This window comes from Lathyrus oleraceus, chromosome 1, assembly GCF_024323335.1.
Source record: "Lathyrus oleraceus cultivar Zhongwan6 chromosome 1, CAAS_Psat_ZW6_1.0, whole genome shotgun sequence".
NCBI lineage: Eukaryota > Viridiplantae > Streptophyta > Magnoliopsida > Fabales > Fabaceae > Lathyrus > Lathyrus oleraceus.
The window spans coordinates 412,270,363-412,294,315 of record NC_066579.1 but is presented as its reverse complement, the minus strand read 5'-3'; the positions used below and the strand labels follow the sequence as shown (position 1 = coordinate 412,294,315).

Below are 23,953 nucleotides of genomic sequence, written 5' to 3'. Positions count from 1 at the left end.
TAAATATATTAAAAATAATATATGGAATAATAATTAAAGAACATGGTTAACAAAATATTAAAAAATAAAAAAATATTTATTTTAAAACGAATTTTACTATTTGTTAAAACCACGGTCATTTTAAAATGGAGAGAGTAATAATGCTAGGGAAAAAACAAAGAAACACGAGTAATACACATTGATGACTCCAACACGTGCCATTTATTCATAGTTCACTCTTGACAACTGTAAGTGAGTCTTTCCCTACAGCTCCTTTACACCAGAATCTTCCTATGCTTACGTCCCCACACAAAGCCACTGGTATGGAACAAAATAACCAAGACATTTCAGTCATTTCCCGCACACTGTAAATAAATAAAGTTGTACAAAACGACGACGGTTAACACTGACGTCGACGATAGTACCATCACCTCAATCAAAATCTCTGACCGTCGATTCTGTCTCCAAAAACTGGTCCCACCTTATCACCACCGGTCGTCACCCCTACAAATCTAAACGCCCTGTGATTTTATCAACGCCACTACTCACAGCAAAAACCAGCCTTTTAATTTCAATTCACATAAATTAAAATAATACATTAAATTCAGTTATTCTTCTTCTTCTTCTTCTTCCTCACTCACACTATGAAATAAATAAAACATTTCAAACTCGTTTAAAATTCAGAATACAAACCCTAAATCCTAATCGTGAGCGTTGAAGCTTCGAGAATGGTTTCTCTTGAAGAATCCCGCTCGAATTCGAATCGTTTTCCTTTACCGAGAAGCTATCAGTATCATAATCATTCATCTGTTTCCTCAAAATCGCAGCGGAATATTGGAAGATCCATGCGAACCAGAAGATCTAGTATCTTTGATGAAGATAACAGTAGTTGCACGTTTACCGAGAGATCAACGTGTGTATCGGAGAATTTAACCGATTCCGTCGTCGACCTCCGTCTCGGTGAACTCGCTTCCCGGAATATTAAATCCGGTAGGTCCTCTACGACTGAGCAGGACCTTCTCGATCTTTCACAGGCTTTCAGTGAGTATTCTGCTTGTAGTAGTGATATTTCCGGTGAGCTTCAGCGGTTGGCGACTCTGCCGTCGCCGGAATGTAATCTGAAGAGTGATGGTGGAGGTGATGGCGAGGAGGAAGTTGAGCCGGAGCCGTGCATGGGGTTTTTGCAGAGGGAGAATTTCTCGACGGAGATTATTGAGAGTATTTCGCCGGAGGATCTTCAGCCGACGGTGAAGCTTTGTATTGATGGTTTACAGTCTTCGTCGGTGGCTGTGAAACGTTCGGCGGCGGCGAAACTGAGGCTGCTTGCTAAGAATAGGGCTGATAATAGAGTTCTGATTGGCGAGTCCGGTGCGGTGCCTTTTCTAGTTCCTCTGCTTCGATGCACTGATCCATGGACGCAAGAACACGCAGTAACAGCGCTTTTGAATCTGTCACTTCACGAGGATAACAAAAAGCTGATATTCAATGCCGGTGCGGTGAAATCGTTGATTTATGTGTTGAAAACAGGAACAGAAACTTCAAAGCAGAACGCGGCGTGTGCGCTTCTGAGCTTAGCTTTGGTGGAAGAGAATAAGAGCTCAATCGGCGCTTCAGGTGCAATTCCGCCGTTGGTTTCGCTTCTGCTGAACGGTTCCAACAGAGGGAAGAAAGACGCTCTCACGACACTGTACAAGCTATGTTCTGTTAAGCAGAACAAGGAGAGAGCAGTGAGTGCCGGTGTGGTGAAGCCGCTTGTGGAGCTGGTGGCGGAGCAAGGGAATGGTATGATGGAGAAAGCAATGGTGGTGTTGAATAGCTTAGTGGGGATTGAAGAAGGGAAGGAAGCGATTGTGGAAGAAGGTGGAATAGCGGCACTTGTGGAAGCCATTGAAGATGGGTCTGTGAAAGGAAAAGAATTTGCTGTTTTAACTCTTCTCCAGCTTTGTGCCGACAATGTTATAAACAGAGGGTTACTTGTTAGAGAGGGTGGGATTCCTCCCCTTGTAGCTCTTTCCCAGAACGGAACTCTTCGAGCTAAGCATAAGGTAGATTTCAATCTCTGTACTTTGCTTCATACTTTAGGAAATTAATTGTCTTCATATGTATATTAATTTATTAATATTATGACCCTGTTATTCTGATATCTTGACTTTGTGCATTTGACCTTTTATTCTAATGTTGAAATCTATTGACTATGTTCTGTTTTTCCTCTTATGTACATATCATACACATTGAAAAGCTGTATCAAACCTTGGCAATAAAAGGGTTTTCTATTATTTGCCAATGTTTGAATGTTAGTTTGCTCAGACAAGGTAGCAATATTTGGGATCATATTATTATAAAGAGTAGTCTCTAAACAATTTTGAGTCAATGAATAAAGCTTTCTGATTGACATTGCTGAATGAGAAGTTGAAGTCATTAAAACTTGATTCTTTCTTTAGGAATTGTTATGATTGTGATAAAATTAATTTTGAATGATACTTGTTAATTTATTTTCTATCATTGCATTTGGCGATTTTTGTTGAAGAACCGACCTGTATCTTCATTTTTGTTTTCTATTAGTTCATCAAGTCCTTTGTTTTGTTCTGCAGGCTGAGACACTCCTTCGATATTTGAGAGAATCAAGACAAGAAGCATCGACTTCAACTTCTTAGAGAAATAATTGCGCATTTGGGTTATTAGTTAGGAAGGTAATTATACAATGTAATTGATTATTGTGTATATAGTGGTCTGTCTGGTTTGTACAGTGTGGCAAACATTCTTGGAAGGATGTTTATTGAAGTTAGAAGAAGTTAGCAATCTAAAAGACTATAGACTGACCTTTAGATGCATGAATATAGCTAGGTTTGGCATTTTGCTTTCCCTTGTTTCAATTTGTTGTGTTTCCTGGAGTTACATGGCATAGGTTTGGATTTCACCGAATCCACGGCGTGGCGTCACTGCGTGATAGCTTTGAAGATAAGTAATGCTTCAACTGCATGCATGGTGCATGTTCATCCAACCCAGTACCAAACACAAGCATGGCCGTCTTTGAGTTTTGGGTTGATTAGGTTTTCAAATTTCCTTAGTATAGATGATGACCCTAGTTTTGGCAAAAGGGTTTCTGATTTTATCATTGTATGTTTTATCTTCTTCCTAGATGTTGTGAAAGTGCAGGGCCAGTAGCTTTGTACTACACTGCTATTTGGATTATGTCTGTATCCGTAGCTCCTTTTGGTTATATTGGAGATTGAGTTTTGTGTATTTTAATCTGATGATTGCATGCATAACTGTAAGCCAGTAGTAAGTCAGCTTCATCTGTCTGTTTGTACTGAAAGTATGTAACTCTCAACTGAAGTGTGCTGTTTTTGACAATTCAATGTTTCTCTGAGAAACTTTCTCAGCAAAAGTACACATATTTTCATCTCCAGATTCCATATCTCTGATACTTTGTCTGATACTTTGGTATGAATTGCCTCCAGAGTTCCCTGTAGGGAAGAAGTTGATTGTGATATTTACTTTCTCCACACAAGTGGAAATTGTCAGAATTCTAAAATAGACAAGAGAATCTTTAGAAAACTTTTCCAATATTAATATTCTCAAAAGAGTTTGCCATTCCGTTTTTCCAGCTACTGAAAGTTCAGATATTGCATGTACCATTGTATCTTAATGTCTGGTTTGATTAAAAGTGTAAAATTGTTGTAAGGAGAGATTACTGTGATGTGTTTATGGTGTTTCATATGTATGGGATGATGCTGCTGTTGCCTGTAGGTCCCTACCCATGTTTGTCCTTTGAGAAGCGGTTCACCCGCTAGCATGCTACCAAATGAAGGTCTGAGTTACATCAGTATGGCAAATCAGAACCCCACCTTGACCTTGATTTTAAATTCACCACACATTGTATCATTTGAATATCTTAAAATCTTGATGATCAATATTTTTTTTCCCTTTTCAAATCTTCTTGTCGCTTATAAAAACCACCAGTTAGCTGGCAGAGCAGGTGTGTTTTGTCCTGCCGTTTGTTTGGATTGGTGCACTTTCATATCCTAAGTTTTGAATAAACCAGGTGTCGGTGGTCTTCTCTTTAGTTTTTTTAAAGTATGTTTAAGTTTTGGTATATATTTTTATACTATTATAGTTTGATTTCTTGCATTATCAAAAGGCTAATCTGTTTGGTGAGACAGCAGTGGCCTTTGTTAAAGCAAAGTTTGAAGCATCTTAGGACATTCAATACTAAGTTAAAGAAGGATGTTGATTTCTCACGTCTTCTTCATTATGCTTTTGCCTCTTAAATATTTTGCAGAACTTGTACTCCATGTTTCTTTCACACTACTATTTGTCCATTTGAGTATTATATATTCTTTTCACTTGAGAAGTAATTATGATTTTCTCCAAATTATGTCCCAATAAATTACAGTACTTCTTAAAATATTTAACACCGATATAGAGATGATAAAGGGGGTGCAAAACAACAAGAACAAGGTCGTACAGATATAGAGCCAAATTACTCAGTATCCTACAAATACAAAAGGAGACATTTAAACACAAAAACAGTAACAGAAATAAATAAATTAAATTCCCATACTTTAGCCACGCCACCTTGTTCTGCATTATTAATATAAAATTTATGTCGATTCATATCCAAATCTACCAAATTTTAACTTCAGTTCTAAGGTGCAACTCATTATAGTTGTTTGCTTACAATTCAGAGTAAGCTTAATCTTTATGCATAGTTAAACCAAGATAGGATAAGTTGAAATGTGAACATGATAGGCAATATACCAATTTTAATCAAGAGTTTGGAAAGCTTCAACTAACAAGAAATAAGTGTTTGGAAGTCTTCCATTAATAAAAGACAAAATGATTGGTAAAGCATAAAGAACACTCAACTAACCATTATAGCAGTTTTCAGAGATACTGCAAGTAAGAAAAAAACACAGGCTAATTCAGCATGCTACTAAAAAGTATTAAACCCTATTAGGAAGAAGGTGTTACTAGACCTCCAATTAATTACTAATGTAGATTAGACCCAAATTATGTAATTATGTGTGTAATGTATTTAAGTAGAATACAGAATGTTCTCTCATTTAGTTTGTTATTGAATGATTTCCTTTAGAAGAAACTAGGCTTATTGATTATGGTTAAACATAACGTAAATGTGTTTGAAACTACTCCCTTCGTTCTTTTTTTAAGTGTTTTTAAAAAAAATATATTTCTTTTTAATTGTCACTTATAAAGTTTAAAGTAGTATTAGTTGCATTTTGTCAAAATTACCCCTATGTAATTATTATATAGAGAGCAAAAGTAAAATAAATGTAATAAATAGTTAATGGGGTTGGTCAAAATAGATGAGAAAAAGAAGGAGGAATGAAACAAAGTAGAAATAAGAAAGGCATAGATAAACTGAAGTAGGAAATACATGGAGAGAGAAACAGAAAAATTCTCGGTAGATTTTAACCATTTGTTTATTTCTTCTATTAGCTATAAAAGCCATGCCATGTTTCATTCATTATATACAACAACAAGAAAAACACAACCATCGAGTTCCAAAGAGAAGAAAAATTCTAGTATAGGAATTTTGTGAGAAATATTTAGACAGAAATATTTCTTTGGGTGTAATTGGATTGTGGGTTCTATGAGAAATTAGTTGTCATAAACTCTTTGTAAATTTCATTATTATTAATTTTAGTGTGTTTCCACGTTATTTTGTTCTTCCACAAAATATGATAATATGACGAAATCTTGCTTAGTTTCCTAACAACTGGTATCAGACCCAGTTGGGTGTTCTTGCTAATTTTTTCTAGCGAATGAATTATTCACATAAATAGTAACTTTTGTGAATAGTTCAAAATTTGGTCGGTGTTACCAACTTTTCAAAGAGGTGTTCTAAAGCACGACGATTCGCAGAAAATTTCAAAGACGATACCGAGGAAGTCAGATTCGAGTGGGAGCAATGGTTGCAGACGAAGGCAAAGTGAAAATTGAAAAGTTCGATGGTGCGGAATTTAGCTTTTGTAAGATGCAGATAGAAGATTATTTGTATCAGAAAAAGCTACATTAACCTCTCACAGAAACGAAGCCAGATTCAATGAAGGAAGATGAGTGTAACCTTCTCGATAGACAAACACTTGGCGTTATCCGATTATCGTTATCTCGTAATGTCGCTTTTAACATTGCGAAGGAGAAGACAACCGCTAGTCTTATGAAGGCTCTTTCCAGCATGTATGAAAAGCCTTCAGCATCAAATAAAGTTCATTTGATGAGACGACTGTTTACGCTTCGGATGACAAAAGACGTATCAATTGCGCAACATATCAATGAACTCAATATTGTTACAACCCAGTTGAGTTCAGTTGGTATCGAATTTGACGATGAGGTACGAGCATTGATACTTTTGTCTTCCCTACCAGATAGTTGGAGCGCTACAGTTACGATTGTGAGTAGCTCGTCGGGAAGTACAAAAATGAAGTTTGATGATGTTCGTGATCTGGTTCTCAGTGAAGAGATCCGACGGAAAGAGTCGGGTGAATCGTCATCCTCTTCAGTATTACATATAGATTAAAGAGGAAGAAATTCAATCAGAGGACATGGACGTGGTAAATCAAAGGAAAGACGGTCCAAATCCAGAAATCATCGTGGTTCCCACAATTCAAAGAATATCAAATGTTGGAATTATGGAAAGACGGGGCACTATAAAAATCAGTGTAGGCTCCCAAGAAAGAATCAAGAGGCTAAAGATGAAGCAAATGTTGCTTCAACCTCAGGAGGAGGTGATACTTTGATATGTTTGTTAGAGAGCAAGGATGAGTCTTGGGTGTTAGACTCTGGAGTATCCTTTCATGCCACTTCCCAGAAATAATTCTTTAAGAATTATCTCTCTAGAAAGCTCGGTAAAGTTTACCTTGGTAATGAACAATCTTGTGAGATTGTGTACAAAGGTGAAGTAATGATTAAGTTGAATGGGTCTGTATGGGAATTGAAAAATGTCAGACATATTCCCGACCTAACAAAAAACTTAATCTCCGCAGGCCAATTGGCTAGTGATGGTTACATAACTGTCTTCCATGACAACAATTGGAATATTTCAAAGGGTGCAATGATAATTGCTCGCAGTAGGAAGAGTGGTACTTTTTATAAGACAACAAGAGTATGTCATTTGATTGCAGTTGCAACAAATGAAAGTCCAAATCTATGGCACCGAAGATTAGGTCATATGAGCAAGAAAGGGATGAAGGTTATGCACTTAAAAGGAAAACTACCAAGTCTCCGGTCAATAGAAATTGACACGTGTGAAGACTATATACTTAGAAAGCAAGAAAGAGTCAACTTTTAGACAAGTGGAAAAACCCCAAAGAAAGAGAGACTCGAGCTTGTTCGCTCTGATGTTTGGGGTCCAACAACGGTCTCATCCGTTGGTGAAAAGAACTACTTTGTGACTTTTATCGATGATCACTCTATGAATGTATGGGTATACTTTCTGAAACATAAGTCTGATGTATTTGAGGCTTTCAATAGATGGAAAACTATGGTGGAAAATGAGACAGGAATGAAGATCAAAAAGCTCAGAACCGACAATGGTGGTGAATATGAAGACACCAGATTCAAGAAGTTATGTTTTGAGTACGGGATCTGAATGGAGAGAACCGTACTAGGAACGCCTCAACACAATGGTGTAGCAGAGCGTATGAATAGAACATTGACTGAGAGAGCTAGAAGCTTACGTGTCCAGTCAGGCTTACCTAAGCAGTTTTGGGCAGAAGTAGTCAACACAACAACTTACTTAATCAACTGAGGTCCATCGGTTCCATTGGAGCACAAAATACCAGAAGAGGTATGGAGCGGAAAAGAGGTAAAACTCTCACATCTTAGAGTTTTAGCTGTGTAGCATATGTTCACATAAGTGATCAAGGTAGAAATAAACTTGATCCCAAATCAAAGAAGTGCACTTTCATTGGTTATGGTGAGGATGAGTTTTGCTACAGACTTTGGGATGATGAAAAAAAAAGATGATCTGCAGTAGAGATGTAATCTTAAATGAAAGATTGATGTACAAAGACATGTATAACACAACCACCGACAACTCATAATTTAGTGAACCTGTGTATGCAGAGGTGGACGATGTCCCAGAAAGTCCCACTGTTGAAAGTTCCCAGTTATAGGGATCAACTGAATCTAGTAACATACAACCGTCTGATACACTAGATCATCATACTCCTACTCATGTATTGAGAAGGTATTCTCGACCTCATGTTCCCAATAGGAGATACATGGATTATTTGTTGATGACAGATGGAGGCGAGCCTGAAGATTATGCAGAAGCATGTCAGACCACAGATGCTAGTAAGTGGGTGCTTCTAATGAAAGACGAGATGAAGTCTTTGATTTCCAATCAAACATGGGAACTAGCTAAGTTATTTATGGGAAAGAAGGCACTTCACAACAAATGGGTCTATCGAGTAAAAGAGGACCATGATGGCTCCAAGAGATATAAGGCTCGACTAGTGGTAAAAGGATTCCAGTAAAATGAAGGAATCGACTACAATGAAATTTTTGCTCCAGTTGTGAAACACAATACTATCAGGTCAGTGTTAAGTATGTTGCTAGTGAAGATCTCTAACTTGAGCAATTGGATGTGAAGACTGCATTTCTTCATGGAGACTTAGTTGAGGAGATATACATGCACCAACCTGAAGGATTCTCAGAAGAGGGGAAATAGAATATGGTGTGTAGGCTAAAGAAGAGCTTGTATGGTATGAAACAAGCTCCAAGGCAGTGGAATATAAAGTTTGAAAGCTTCATGTATAAGGAAGGTTTCAAAAGTGCAATGCCGATCACTGTTGTTTCTTCAAGAGATATCATTCAAGTTATATCATTTTATTACTTTAGGTCAATGATATGTTAGTAGCAGGTCCAGATATTGATGAAATCAAAAACTTGAAGATGCAATTGTCAAAATAATTTGACATGAAAGACTTGGGTCCTGCAAGAAAGATTCTTGGTATGTAAATCACGAGAGATAAGCAAAGAGGAATTTTGCAGTTATCTCAAGCAGAGTACATCAATCGTGTTTTGCAAAGGTTCAACATGGGCAATGCCAAACCGATTAACACACCTTTGGGAAGTTATTTTCGCCTATCCAAGGACCAGTCTCCTCAGACGGAGGAAGAAAGAGAATCCATGGCTAACACTCTGTATGCTTCGGCCATTAGAAGTTTGATGTACACACTGGTTTGTACGAGGCCAGACATTGGCCATGCAGTGGGAGTTGTTAGCAGGTTTATGTCAAATCCAGGTAAAGCTCAATGGGAAGCCGTGAAATGGATTTTGAGGTATCCACGAGACACTAAGGAGAAGTGTTTGTGCTTTAGTAAAGATGAATTAAAAGTACAAGGCTATGTAGATGCAGACTTTGCTGGTGAAGTTGATCACCGAAGAAGTACCACCGATTACATATTTACTGTTGATACTACAACTATTAATTGGATGCCGAGGATACAAAAAATCGTTGCTCTATCCACTACAGAGGCTGATTATGTAACAGTAACAAAAGCTAGCAAAGAGTAATATGACTTTAGGGAATGTTAACAGAGTTGGATTTTACTCAGGAGAAAAATGTTTTGTATAGTGATAGTCAGAGTGCGATACATCTGACAAAGAATTCAAGATTTCATTCAAGAGTAAAACACATTGGTCTTCGTCATTATTTCATCAGATCTCTGCTTGAGGATGAGATACTAGCGTTGAGGAAGATTCTCAGAAGTAAGAATCCAGCAGACATGTTGACAAAGGTGGTGACTATTGATAAACTGAAGCTGTGCCCAACTTCAGTTGACCTGCTAGAATAACATACTAGAGAAGGCTGTTGCATGATCGAGGTGTGAAGACCGACTGAAGTCAATCTTCAAGTGGGAGATTGATGGTCAAAATAGATGAGAAAAAGAAGGAGGAATGGAACAAAGTAGAAATAAGAAAGGCATAGAGAAATTGAAGGAGAAAGTACATGGAGAGAGAAAGAGAAAAACTCTCGGTAGATTTTAACCATTTGTTTATTTCTTCTGTTAGCTATAAAATCCATGTCATGTTTCATTCATTATATATAACAACAAGAAAAACACAACCAACGAGTTACAAAGAGAAGAAAAATTTCAGTATAGGAATTTTGTGAGAAATATTTAGAGAGAAATATTTCTTTGGATGTAATTGGATTGTGGGTTCTGTGAGAAATTAGTTGTCATAAACACTTTGTAAATTTCATTATTATTAATTTTAGTGTGCTTCCGTGTTATTTTGTTCATCCACAAAATCTGATAATATGGGGAAATCTTGCGTAGTTTCCTAACAAATGATATTATAGATAAAAAGATAATTGTTGCTGAAAAAGTAATAATAATGATTAGCTTTATTGATATATCTAAAAAGGGAATTGGATCCTCTCCTGTTTTATATATTATGCAATCTCGCCTGTTCCAAATCTAATGGCTGAAAAATTATAAGGAATAATTTATTAAAAAAATACATTTATGAAGAGAGAGAATATCAATTATACTGTCACTTTTGAGATTTCTAATAAATGTATTTTTTTAATAAATTATTCCTTATAATTTTTCAGCCATTAGATTTGGAACATGAGAGATGACAGAATATATAAAACAGGAGAGGATCCAATTTCATGTAAAAAGTAAAAAAGAAATGACACTTAAAAAGGAACGGAGGGAATAACAATTATTATAAACGTTGTACTTTGTAACTCTAACTAGTGTAATTGGGATGCCATATTATATTTATTTTTCAATATCTTAGGTATTGTTTACTATCTCATTTTCTTTCTAAGTGTTATTTTCTTGAAAAAAATTTGTTTCTTTTTAATTGTCACTTGCAAAGTTCAAGGTAATATTAATTACATTTTTGTCAAAATTATCCTTAGGTAATTATATAGAGAGAGAAAAAATAAAATGAATATAATATAAATAATTAGGGCTATTATAGTTAAAAAAAGAATTATTGTTTGAAAATTAACAATAATGATTAACTTTCTTGATATGTGTAAAATGTCAAAAAATGACACTTAAAAAGAAACGGAAGGAATATAAACTATCATAGGTATTAGAGACAAGGGTCTTCGACACTAGTTCATGATCCACACACGTAGAAAACACTAGAGACTGTAATTTTTAGAAAGGGCATATGAAAACTTTGTCGCAAACAGAGAATAAGGTAGTATTAAATGTACTTTTGTCAAAATTAACCCTAAGTAATTATTACATAGAGAGAAAAAGTGAAATAAGTATAATAAATGATTGAGGGTGTTATAGGTAAAATGAGAATTATTGTTTGAAAAGTAACAATAATGATTAACTGTCTTAGTATGTGTAAAAAGTCAAAAAATAACACTTAAAAAGGAACGGACAGAGTACAATGTATACCACAATACCTCTATATTTTGATGAAATCTCTACAACTCTAATGAAAAATTGGGGAAACATATGGTTCCCATCTTCGAGGGTTAAGCCACTTTTTGGTGGACTTATTGCGTAGAACGTTACTTTGATTGAAAAGGTGTAAGTGATGAGGACAATGTTATGAAAGTTATAATACTCATGGAAGAAAAAACACTCAATTGATATTAATGGTGAGAATTATGATCCCCTCACCATCTTGGGACAATTTCAGGCTGGTTTGATTAAAGGTTTTCAACTACCAATGCTTAAAAGTCTTTATGAACTGCTCCTTAACCTTAGAAAAAATGGCATAGTTGAAGAATTTCATGATAATATTGAATTGTATGGTGACACCCTTAGAAGTGCAAAACCATATTAACCTAAGGAGAATTTTTTTTAATGGGTTAAAAGATGGTGTGAAAGTAGAGTTGAATTTACACCTGACTGCAACCAAGGCCAGAATGATGGATTTTGCCCAATTTATTTTGAAATTTTTTCCATCCTTGACAAAGAAACCTCCTTTAAACCCCATTTAAATAATTTCAACAAATATTAACTTTATAACCACATTTTTTACTTGTGATTCAAACAACAAGACACTCGTTACAAACCAAGCTCGATTACAAAATCAGTAACTATTGTTTATCAATTGATTCCAAAGATAAGGGGGTTGAATTGTGTTGATTGAAAATCAAAATCATTTTATAAAAATCTTGTTCTTTAAAACAATTAATTTAGTTTTGATAATCACACAAAGATACGACAACAAAAATAATGGAAGAAGATTGAGATGAAGTGAGATACACAACGAAAATAACTTAAACAACAAAAACTAAAGAGAAGAGATAGAGAAAGTGCACTAGAGATTTATACAAATTCAATTTAACCTTTTGAGAGTTCCACTAAAAATACACTTGAGATTTTTTACAAGATTAGTCAACAAACCTTCAACAATAATCATATACAACTTTTAAAAGAACTTAGTTCAAAAACTTTCAAACCGAACTTTTACACATGTCAACCTCAAGAACCTACAAAAGCTTTTACACAGGCCAAACTCTAGAACCTAAAATCTAAGATTTTACACAAGTTAAACTCAAGAACCTACAAACAAGCCTTTATCAGGTTTAGCTTGCAACGGTTAAGTCCTTTACAAAACATTTTCACAATTGAATCACACTCTTGAATAAAACAAATCAAAGCACAACAATGATTACAACAAAATTCTTACAAGGGCTTTCTAGTCTTTAGCACTATGATAATTTTTGCGATAAATAAATTTTTAAAACAAAGAGAGTAGGAAAAGAATGCAAGCTTGTGGGCTACACTGACTCTAGTTGGTGTGGTGATGCTGAAGATAGAAAAACGACAACAGGATATCTGTTCATGTTAGGTGGTGCACTAGTCACATGGAGTTCAAGAAAGGAACCAATGGTAGCTTTATCATCATGTGAGGAAGAATACATGCTATGTGCATGCCAAGCAACATGAATGGCAAATCTAGTCGAAGAAATCACAGAGAAGAATCATGGAGTAGTGACCATGAAGATCGATAACATGTCGGCTATCAACCTGACGAAGAATTCAATAGCATACGAAAGAAGCAAACACATTAAAATGAGGTTCAATTACTTGAGAGAGCAGATAACGAATGGAAAGTTGAGCGTAGAGCATTGTAGATCAGAGAATTAGATTGTAGATATAATGACGAAGGTTGTGCAGGTTGAATTATTCAAGAGATTAAGAACAACAATGAATGTAGACAGGTTAGACACGATGGATTAGGTGGTGTGTTAAATATGTAATTCTTTGTGTCGAAGTTGAGATTTTGTGTCTGCATTCCACTGGTGTCAAAATTAAGTTGTGTCAAACAAAATTTGTATTTGCTATATTTGGCAAAAAGTCAAATATAGTATGTCGAAACATGCAGTTGTCGAAGGAGTCGACAGAGTCGAAATAGATTAACTTAGTTTTATTTGAGTTATTTATTTTGAGATTACTCTGCAAGTAATCTCATCTATAAATAGATAGGAACTATATTTCATTTGTAACAAGCAAGTATTGTGCAGATTCTGAAATCATAGTTGTGATTAACACACATTATAGCAAACACTTTGAGAGTTCGCACAACATAAGTTATTATTCTTCTTCCTCCAGAATTTTTCTTTTCTCTCACTTTCAATTACTTTGTTTTCTTCTTTCATTCTCTATATAGTATAGAATCATCATGCAACTAAGGCATGGTTGTTTCACCTGAATAAAGAGTGAAGAAAAAGAGATATATATAATTAGAAAGATTGGATCTTGTTCATCAAGATTGATTCTATTAATTTTAATTTGAAAATAACGACAATTTGAATTTTATTTATGATATTGTTACATCAGGACTTAGATGACTATATTCAACATAGGTGAAACTTATACTTCTTTGACATACAAAAGGTGTATAAAGCACCATTTGTTTATTGAATCACCTTGTTATTTTTTTAATTCCCTAATCATTGAATCAATATTGGGAACCAAATAACTATGTAAAGCAAGTGCCACCTAAAAATAAAAGATGTGAAAGGAGACAAATAAAGATGCGTATTTTGTATCCACTTTCTAATCATGTAACTAAATCTTGTTATCAATCTTTTCATAGTTTATTTTGATAGTTTATATAATCAGAAAGTTACTAAGACATTGATCGTATTTATGAGTTTAAAACCACAAAACTTCTCATACTCGTTAAATGTGACAGTTTGATTTAGATACATCTGTAAAATATTTCTACACTTGAATAGAAAATAAACTCATTTATTCTCATAATAATCAACTTTCATGAAAATGAAAATCATTTATACAACATAGTTGATGTTTATTATAGCATTTCTTTGTCAATCGACACACATTGTTACACACAATGTTTTTGCCATAAAATAGCACAAAACCACATAGCCTTTTCTTTTATCTTGAACAAAGAGTCTATAATGATACTCAAGGTAAGTCGTTCATTTCCTCCTTCCCTTTCCCTTTCCCTTTCACATCTTCATCTTTTTTGCTGTTAAATGGGAAAGGTCTAAACCCTTTCTGCAGCAGTTTCTCAACCTCCTCAAACTGAAGCCCTTTGGTTTCCGGCACTAGCAAATAAATTGCGAAAAAGCCAATGACGGAGAATCCTGCAAAGAGGAGGAATGTTCCAGAAGTTCCTAGAGCCTTTATCATGCTTAAGAAGGATTGACTCACTATCAGGTTAGCACACCAGTTGAATACTGCTGCTATGCCTCCACCTAGTCCTCGGAACCTCAACGGATAAATCTCCGAGTTTAGAACCCAAGGCACCGTTCCGATTCCAGGAGCATATGCTATGATGTAGACTCCGAGGATTACAACCGCAAGGAATCCGATTTTGCTTGGACAGCCCTGTGAAAACCATACTCGCTTTTGTTCCCGACACATTCCTTTGACAATTTTTTCTCCTGCCAAACATGCTCCTGGAAGAAACTGTAGTACAAAGAGAAATCATATTATGAGACATAGCTCTCTGTCTCTTGAGGTCTGTCCTGTCTCTGGTGAGCCTGAGCCTCGGCGAGGCTCAGAGTCCAACTTACGTAAACTTTTTATTATATTAAGAAAAAACAAATGTAGAGGAATGTAGTAGACTTACCTCACTCTTGCTATTGGCACAAAAGCCACATTCTTCATGCAAACATTGCATACAGTTCCACGACGCAAGATTTGGGGCCGATGTGTAAGCCTTGCATGTATTGTTCCCGCCAAAGCTAAGGGAATCCAGTTTATTGATTGCAGGTGCGTGATGAGATGCTTGGTTGAATGTAACACTTAATACAACAAGTGAAGCAAAGATGCCAATCAAGGAGGTTAACATCAACTTTCTCCTTCCGAATCTATCGACTAAAACCATGCTAATTATAGTTCCAACGGCATTGAGACCAGAAGTAACCAATGAGAGTGCAAGTGCGGTAGAGTTGGAGGCGATTCCAGCAAACTGAACTATGGTTGGGCTGTAATACATGACTGTATTAATTCCGACGAATTGCTGAACAACTTGGACTGTGATACCTGCGTAAAGCCCTCTTCGAACTACGTCGTTAGACCAAACACTCTTTAGTTTTTGTCCAAGACTGTGACCAATTAAGCCCTCTTCTGCTTTCTCATCTTCAATGGAATCACGCATGGCTTTCATCTCCTTTTCAACTTCATCAGGGCGGTAGATTCTCGACAGAATAACCCTTGTTTCCTCTTCCTTGCCCTGGAAGAAAACAAAATGATTTATTTTGTTATTCTATCGATCCTTCACAATCTAAAGATTCTAGTAATCTGTTAAGAACTCATTTGCAATATATACACAAATTACAACTAAATACACGGACATTGTTATTGTCCGTGATCTGAGATTGACAACAATGGCCATGATGATAGCTAGGATTACCTGCCTATAGAGCCATCTAGGTGACTCAGGGAGGGACAACATCAATACAAACTGTAGCACAGCGGGAAGCGCGGCCACTCCAAGCATCCAACGCCAGGTTCCCGGGGCCTAAAACAAATCAAATCGATGAGATATAAAAACAAAAAAAATCTCATTCAAGTGTTATTCTATTACGAGTGAACTTCACTCTTCACTCGAACATAGAGCATACCTTGGTAAATGCCAAATTGATGAGATACGAGAGAAACTGGCCGCCCGTTATAAGTAAACCATTGGTGGATACCATTGCTCCTCGAATCTTAGCAGGGGAAGCTTCAGAGATATATAGAGGAGAAGTCATGGATGCAACACCGACTCCTAAACCAACTAAAATTCTTCCAGCAATGATAACCCAAGGAGCAGGAGCAACAGCCATAACTATTGCACCTAACATGAACACCACATCAGCCATTAAGATAGTTTTCTTCCTCCCCATCTTGTCATTCATGTATCCTCCACATGCAGCACCAACTATGGCTCCTGCAACAGCCGTACTAACAATGGTTTCCTGCATAACAAAACAATCATGTCAACCATCTTGAAATTCGATTTAGATCCCCTGCAGCGAATAGAATCCGAAATCACAATGTCAAGTGATGCCGGTCATTGTATGAAGATCTAGAGGCTCATATTCAGACTTCATCTAATGACTAAGATGTGTAATTTGAGACTAAAAATCAATTTTCAATGCAAAAACTATCATTACCAAATTAGAACAATTTTATAGACAAATCAATCCAAAAGTGAGTTTTTTTAAAAACAAAGACACATTGATGGATCTCACTCTCACTGGTAGGACCGGTCTTTGAGGATGTGCAAGATAAACTATACCACATGGTCTCAAATTTTTCAGAGTTAAACCGTGGTTAAATAGGATCTCATAATATGTACAATTCAACCATTGTTAAACAGGTCATCTAGTTGTTTTGTTTCCGTTGAACTGTGATTCCAAAAACTTAGATGCAGATCATACAACCCTCTATAGATAAAGCCAAAAACAAAACACAAACTTTCTGATCTCATCTCTTGACTTTTGCATGGTTCATATAACCCCAAAATTAAGGTCCCACTTAACAAAAACCAGTGCAGCACACAAAAAAAAAACATCACCTGTAGCCATGTTTGCTTATCAACTTGTTCAAAATCATCACGAATATACAACAAAGCACCAGAAATCACACCTACACGTAAACAACTTCACCAATCACAACATGCAACACAAAAAAAATCTCTCAAAAATTTGACAAATTCGTTTGAATTCAAACACTAACCTGTATCGTAACCAAACAGAAGACCACCAAGACCAGCAGACAAAGCAAGTCGCATAATATAAGGTGACTCCGATGTTCTTCGCCAACATTCCGTAAACTCTGTTTTGTCTGCTAATTGATGACCACCTTCAACCATCTTCGATCAAACAAACAAAAAAACACGTTTTTTTGATGATGAATCTTAAATAACCTTCAAACTGGTCTGAACTTTTTTGTTTTAGTTTTTGTTCATGCAGAGTGTCGTGTTGTGTTGAAAATGAGAACAAAGTTTAAGGTTAATATATTGAAATGAGTGAAGAGAAATGGAGAAACAAGAGTGAATGTTGTGGGCCCACAAGTGACATGTGATGACGATTCGGTCAGAAACTGTTGAATACTATAATATCTGGTCAACACTCCGCACCTAGTGCATCTTTTTTTCTCTTATTAGGGTGTTTTTTATTTTATTTTATCAATTTATAAATATTAAGAAAATTTCATTTAAAAATAACTAATTAGTTTTTTCTTTACTAAATTAGGCTTGTTATTATCTGTATGTGTTTGTTTTGTAATAAATGTAAACTTAAAGGTTTCTCTTTATAGTAATGTAAAGTTAAAGAAATTAAATTAAATTGATTTATGAAAATAAATTAGCTGTATAATTTTTTAATTATTATTTTAGGACAATAGTTATAGAAACAAATGATTTGTTTTGGGATTGATGAAATGTTTAAATTTGGGTGGCATATAGGTGGATTGGATAAGTTTAACTTCTAAGTAGGAAATAATTTTAATTAATTGTCATGTCTTGTTTGAAATAATCTGATTTTGAATTTTAAAAAGGATAATTTTTTAATTTATTTTTATTTATGCTGAATTCTAAATTTATAAAACTTTCCGTTAGAAACTTCATAGTTATCCGTTAAAAATGTCCCTTTTTTTTGGTGACGTAACACATTTGAATTTGGATTATACCGAGACTTTTTTCCTAAAATCTATGTAGTTAAGACAAAAATAAAAATATTTCTTGTATTTAGAAAATGAATTCAACTAGTAGTATAAATGGTTGAGATTATAAACAGTTACCTCATATTTGACATATATTCAATTTTTTATATGGGTAAAAAATTTAATGATAAATATTTTTTTTAATATAAATTAAGTATCTTTTATACGTAAATGTAAAAATTAATCTCTCAAATTGAGTAAAATTATAAAAGGTGTGTCAAAATCTTTCTTAAAAAATTTAACATTGTTTCATACTCTTTCAGTTATTGCTAAATAATTTGTAAATATGTATCAATTTTATGAGTTTCTAAACATTCTTGAAATCTAACTCACATATTATAAAAAAAATCATTCAATTTAACTTCATTTATTGGATTATTTTTTTAACATATTTACAATATTAATATAATATTAATTTTTTTATATTACATTTATTTTAGTGGTGCTTCTAAATAAATTTATGTTTATAATATCTATATATTATTTATTTATTTTTTACAATTATATTTTTATATATTTATTTTCATTGTAGGCCCACTACCTATAATTAATAAGGATATTTTAATTAATTATATTAATTTTATCAATAAAAGTAACACATCTAATTATTTTTTCAAAAATATAACTCAAATAAAATATTTATTATAAGAAGGGGAAGTATTTCAAAGTTACATATGATTGATTATGATTTGTCGATAATATAAATTTGTTTACCGCTCTACATCGATAATGCATCGTAATTAAACTCATGATATAAAGATAAATTGAATTTAATGTATTTATAAAAATAAATAAAAGTAGTATTACCTTTGTTCATAAATATAAGATTCCGTTTTGGCATCTCTAAAAGGAAAAACGAAAATTTAAAGTAATAAATAAAATTCCTAAAAAATAGGTTTTGTAGTGTCAGCTACAAGGACATATCTAAGTTATCTGGTGAAGAAGGAGATCATGGTTAGAAGAGACTTAATTTCATCCTCTTGTAACATGTTCTTAATATTTTGAATTAAGACAATATAATTACTTTGCTAGTTAATCGAGTCTCAAAAAATGTGTTACTCAGAGTATATAGGTTTCTAAAAGCCATTACAAATTACTTATAGAATGGAAAAAAAGAGTTTTTCCATGTAGATGATGAAGAGGTAAAGAGTGGGCGGATCATTGTTAGCTTATTATCACATGCGAGTATACCCAATCCAAATAGTAGTATGTGATTAGAATTGTATTGATCCCACAAAGATATTATTTAGATATTTTCATAAATCAACTGAAATAAAGTAATTCATGAGTTACAAAGATAATAATATCAAGTATCATATAACATGGTTATAAATAATAGAAGTTAATAATAAGTGTGAATCAGAGTATGCGAATATGTTGGATAATGATTTATTTTTTGTTTTCTCTAATAGCTAAATTGATGTGTGGTGCAGTGTCAGATGGTGCCAGATGTAAATCTTATGATGTTTGTCAACAATGTGAAAATATACAAGAGTTCATGAAGATTACCTTAGGTCTAATCTTTCATTAACACCAATACATTTCAAGTAAAATTTGACATGAATAATATATACATATTCGCTACTTTACTATTAATTTTTAAAATATGTTTACGAAGCATTATCAAGACTTAATAAATTTTTATTTTAACCTAATATGATCAGACTCATAATTAAACATACGACAATAAAATACAAGAACTAAATATAAAACAAAATTACATTCATTCACAATAAAAAAGTTACCTGTTCATGGAATTACACATTACCAAAAAAAAAAAGAATTAGCTCTTAATGACCATACAAAAAATACAAAATACTAAGATATTAGATTACACTTTTTTAAACAATGGTGAATAAAAATGATAGACATAAAAGACCTACGACAGTCCCTTGCAATCTTCAAACTACAAGCGATCTTATGTGTAACCCCTCTCAATCTTCAAACTACAAGCGATCTTATGTGTAACCCCTCTCAACGTCATCTACACTGAACTGGATATGGGGTAGATATGGTGATATAAACTCTAGTTAGTCCATTTCATTCTTTATGCGGATTCCTTTCTAGTCTCCATTAATGTAGGTTTTTTTTTCTATTTATAGTTCAACATTTTGGTCCTTTGACCAACTTTATTTTATACATTAACCTTGTCTCATGAATAAAGTATATCCGTTTTTAGAGGTAGTACTATTATATTACACTACACATGGGTAAAAAAATCCATTCCTTCTTGTATCTTTTTATCCAATTCTTTCCTTTCTAGCTCAACAATCATCGCAACACCTAAAATCTTCTTTAATTCAACTATTGCTCAGGTGTCACAACATTAACAAGCATCTTCTGACACTTAAGTATGATGGAAATCAATAATCAAGTAATTTTGTGACACCGCTCATTATAAGAACTAATCCTGCATATTAAAACCTATTTTTCCCCACTACAAATAATCACTAGATGATTAAAAATATATAAAACTAACACTAATCACCAAATATACAAGTGGTAAATTCAAATATTTTGGACTATAATAACTCACATAAATAGAGTTATTGGTCACCTCGGTGGATTTATGGACATGTTTGAAGGATAATATTTAATTACTATTCCACATAATAGATATGAATGAGAATGTGGAATAATGTACGATGAGTTGAATAATGATATATGGGAATACAAAATTCAAGAGACAAGCTCTAAGGCATTCTCTACATCAAGCTTGAAGGTGACATGCCCTTATTTCTTCCGGGACTTATGCATGCCATGGACTGTTTCATGTAAAATAATATCATTGTTAGAATTACATGTACCTGAAAGAACTATGATTTGGTAAGGGCCAACGAGGGTGTCAAGAAGAGGGCGGAGGCGATTCCCAAGGACTTTAGTGATGATCTTGTAGAGAATGTTATAGTGGCATGCAACCTTAATTTATTGAAAGTGGCTGGAGAATACAGTTTACAAATGCATGAAATTAAGGTTTTCGAGATATATGAGTCCAATTGTCTTTTGGAGAATACATTGTTGAGAAGTTTGAGAATGTCATTGCAAAATATTCCAATACATCTTGAAAAAGATGCATTGAAAGCTATCAGGGCCAGAAGCCTTGAACAACTTCCTAGAGTTTAAGGTCGAGGAGACTTCATCCTTGATGACATGTTTCGTGAGGAAGACAATGCCTTATTCATCCATCTAGTGGGTGAATAGTCGTGGGAAAGTTGGTTGTCTCATGATGGATGGTTCTTCATAAAATTTCCTTGAATTCTTTTTGAACTTCTTGTTGGATGGTTGGGTTGTCTAAAGTCCAAAAGCCATCAAGGAGCTTGATTTTGTAGATTTTGTTCATCTTTCTAATAATGACGGTTTGTGCATGGAAAATATGGGTGTTTTTGCAGCCAAATTTGATCATTTGGTCCCAAGTACTTTGGTACAAGTGAGTTTCCTCTTAGAAAAGAATGTGGTTGTATTCTCTTTGCACCTCTTTATAACTTCCTTGTTGATATTTTTTGAGTATTCAATATTTATTTATCAAGATAACCTTAATTTAAATGAATCATTTACATTAAAAATAAATATTGTATTTCCAATATATATTAATTGTTTAATCATTAAAATCACACAAGATTGATTATTATTTCTTAATGGTGTAAAATATTTACACCGACAATTAAGGGTGGAAATATGCTAGGTTAGGCTAGACTTTAGAAGGCCTGAGTCTGACTTACAATAAACTTACAATGCCTGAGTCTGGCCTACAATAAACTTACAAGGCCTGAGTTTGGCCTATGGCCTACTATAGGCTCTCTTTTTTTGTCTAGTCCGACATTTTTAAAAGTTTGGTCTAGCCTGAAAGCCTATTTAAAAGCCAGTTTCTTATCAAGAATTTCAATTAATCCATATTACTTAAGACGTCGATCTATATATGTATATATAGACCGACCTATTTAGCATTTTTTCTAATATATATGTATATGTAGGCCAACCTATTTAGCATTTTTCTAATATATATGCATATATAGGTCAACCTATTTAGACTATTTTTAATATATATGAAAGTATAGAGCAACCTATAAAACTGCATAAGCTTTCTTAATAGCCTAAGTCTGACCTATTTAATTAAATATGCTTTTAAAAAAGCCTAAGGCTGACTATTTTATTAAATAGGTCTGACCTGATCTGGTCTTAAATAGACTAGGCTATATGCCCCTGTAGGCCGGTCTGACCTATTCCCATCCCTATCGATAATGCATACAAATTAAACTTGTGATATAATGATTAAATTTGATTTAATGTATTGAAGTTTTGCTTTGTACTTTTAATATGATCCTCTTTAAAGTTTTTATTATATTGCTTATTTGTTTACTAAGATACCCTTAATTAAAATGAACTAACTTTTTTGCTAACAAAAATAAATAATGAGTAAACATATAAAAACAATCTCCATAAATAACAAATTCAATACTTATCTAATCATTTATGGTAAAGAAAAGATACACTTGTTGGGTTAGATATCCTGAATTCATATCACCATTATTTAAATAAGTGATGATACACCAACAATATTCTTGATATTTTAAATAATAATGGTGATCCTATTTGTTATACTAATACTTATATCTATTTAATTCCTAAAAAGAAGAATCATACCAATCCTTCTTACTAAAAGATTATAGCTCTCTACTATGTCATTCTCAAGATTGCAAATAAAACCATAATCAATAAGATTAAGTCATATCTTAAAAATATTGTACATCAAAATCAGAGTGCTTTCATTCTCAAAAGACTCGTTATTGATAATGTTATTTTATCTATTTAATCTTTCTCACCCCTTCATAAAATAATAACAAGATAAATAGTTTTGCTGGCTTAAAATTGGCATTTGATAATAGAGTCCAAATAAAAAGAATACAAAAATATAGGGAATAAGGCACATGAGTTTGACTCTATTTTCATTGATAATGAGAATGGTGACTAGATCATCATCTTGAGCGACAATATTTATAAGATCATCTCTTGAATGCAAGAGAAAATATTTAATTGAAAGTTAAAGATATAAAAAAGACTCGGAGAAGGACATATTTACTTGGAGTTCACTCAAACAACATTGAAAATGTGGGTTATATCTATATCATTACGATTGAAGAAGGGGATTTTACCGTCCATGAGATGCGTCATTATGAAAAAATATACTCAAATAAAATTTGGACTACTATTTTCTTAATAATTATAATCACCAAGTAAACCTTAAAAGAGGTGAAATCTATTTCTTAATAATTATAATGACCAAGTAACTCCCTTCATTTTGCATACATTGTTTTATATTTATAGACGGGGTTGCTACTTCTCCATTCTCTAAGTATACATTTTGCATACACTTTTTTCCTAAATACAAGCTTATTTTAAAATTATTATTACTTATTTTTGAAATAATTGAGAATTAACATCTCTAAAGATATTGAAATATGAAAAGTTAAATTAACTATTATATGCAAACAATAGTTTAAGTACATCTATATGTAAAATAGTTATTAAACTCTAACCATTTAACCATAAAACGACAACCATTTTAAAGTGATGAAATTGATAGGAAAAAGAGAACACTTTTAAACAAAGTACTCTTAAATTTACTTATTTTTGTTGGCCCGAAAATGACAATGCTTTAGTAAGAAAACGTTATTGTCAATAGAAAAAAGATAACATTTTTCTCAATAAAAAGTTATAAAACATGCAAATATTATGAGCATTTAAAAAATACATAATTTCTTTAAATACTAAAAAATAATGATGCAAAAAGAAAATATATTTTAAGATAGATATACATTCTCATATAA

At 33.5% G+C, this 23,953-nt stretch overlaps 2 protein-coding genes across 2 annotated transcripts; one reads left to right on the top strand and one right to left on the bottom strand.

Moving 5' to 3' along the window:
- The first annotated feature begins 512 nt into the window (after positions 1-512).
- Positions 513-3,388, top strand: LOC127076797 (U-box domain-containing protein 4). The gene is made up of 2 exons (XM_051018590.1): positions 513-2,024; positions 2,571-3,388. Exons 1-2 carry the CDS (start codon positions 708-710, stop codon positions 2,631-2,633), a joined length of 1,380 nt encoding a protein of 459 aa, XP_050874547.1. The 5' UTR covers positions 513-707; the 3' UTR covers positions 2,634-3,388.
- Positions 3,389-14,179: 10,791 nt separating this feature from the next.
- Positions 14,180-17,545, bottom strand: LOC127076788 (inositol transporter 4). The gene is made up of 6 exons (XM_051018580.1): positions 17,142-17,545; positions 16,981-17,051; positions 16,043-16,378; positions 15,832-15,939; positions 15,046-15,651; positions 14,180-14,882 (listed from the first exon to the last, which is right to left on the bottom strand). The coding sequence occupies exons 1-6, from the start codon at positions 17,275-17,277 to the stop codon at positions 14,376-14,378; spliced, it is 1,764 nt and encodes a 587-aa protein (XP_050874537.1). The 5' UTR covers positions 17,278-17,545; the 3' UTR covers positions 14,180-14,375.
- Positions 17,546-23,953: the final 6,408 nt, after the last annotated feature.

Bases quoted from the DNA above. Each gene is read 5' to 3' on its own strand.
- LOC127076797 (XM_051018590.1), top strand. From the start codon at position 708: ATGGTTTCTCTTGAAGAATCCCGCTCGAATTCGAATCGTTTTCCTTTA. The intron at 2,025-2,570 runs GTAGATTTCAAT...TTTGTTCTGCAG, and splicing joins CTCTTCGAGCTAAGCATAAG to GCTGAGACACTCCTTCGATA.
- LOC127076788 (XM_051018580.1), bottom strand. From the start codon at position 17,277: ATGGTTGAAGGTGGTCATCAATTAGCAGACAAAACAGAGTTTACGGAA. The intron at 17,052-17,141 runs GTTAGTGTTTGA...GTTTACGTGTAG, and splicing joins TCTGTTTGGTTACGATACAG to GTGTGATTTCTGGTGCTTTG. The intron at 15,652-15,831 runs GTAATCCTAGCT...GTTTTCTTCCAG, and splicing joins CTAGATGGCTCTATAGGCAG to GGCAAGGAAGAGGAAACAAG.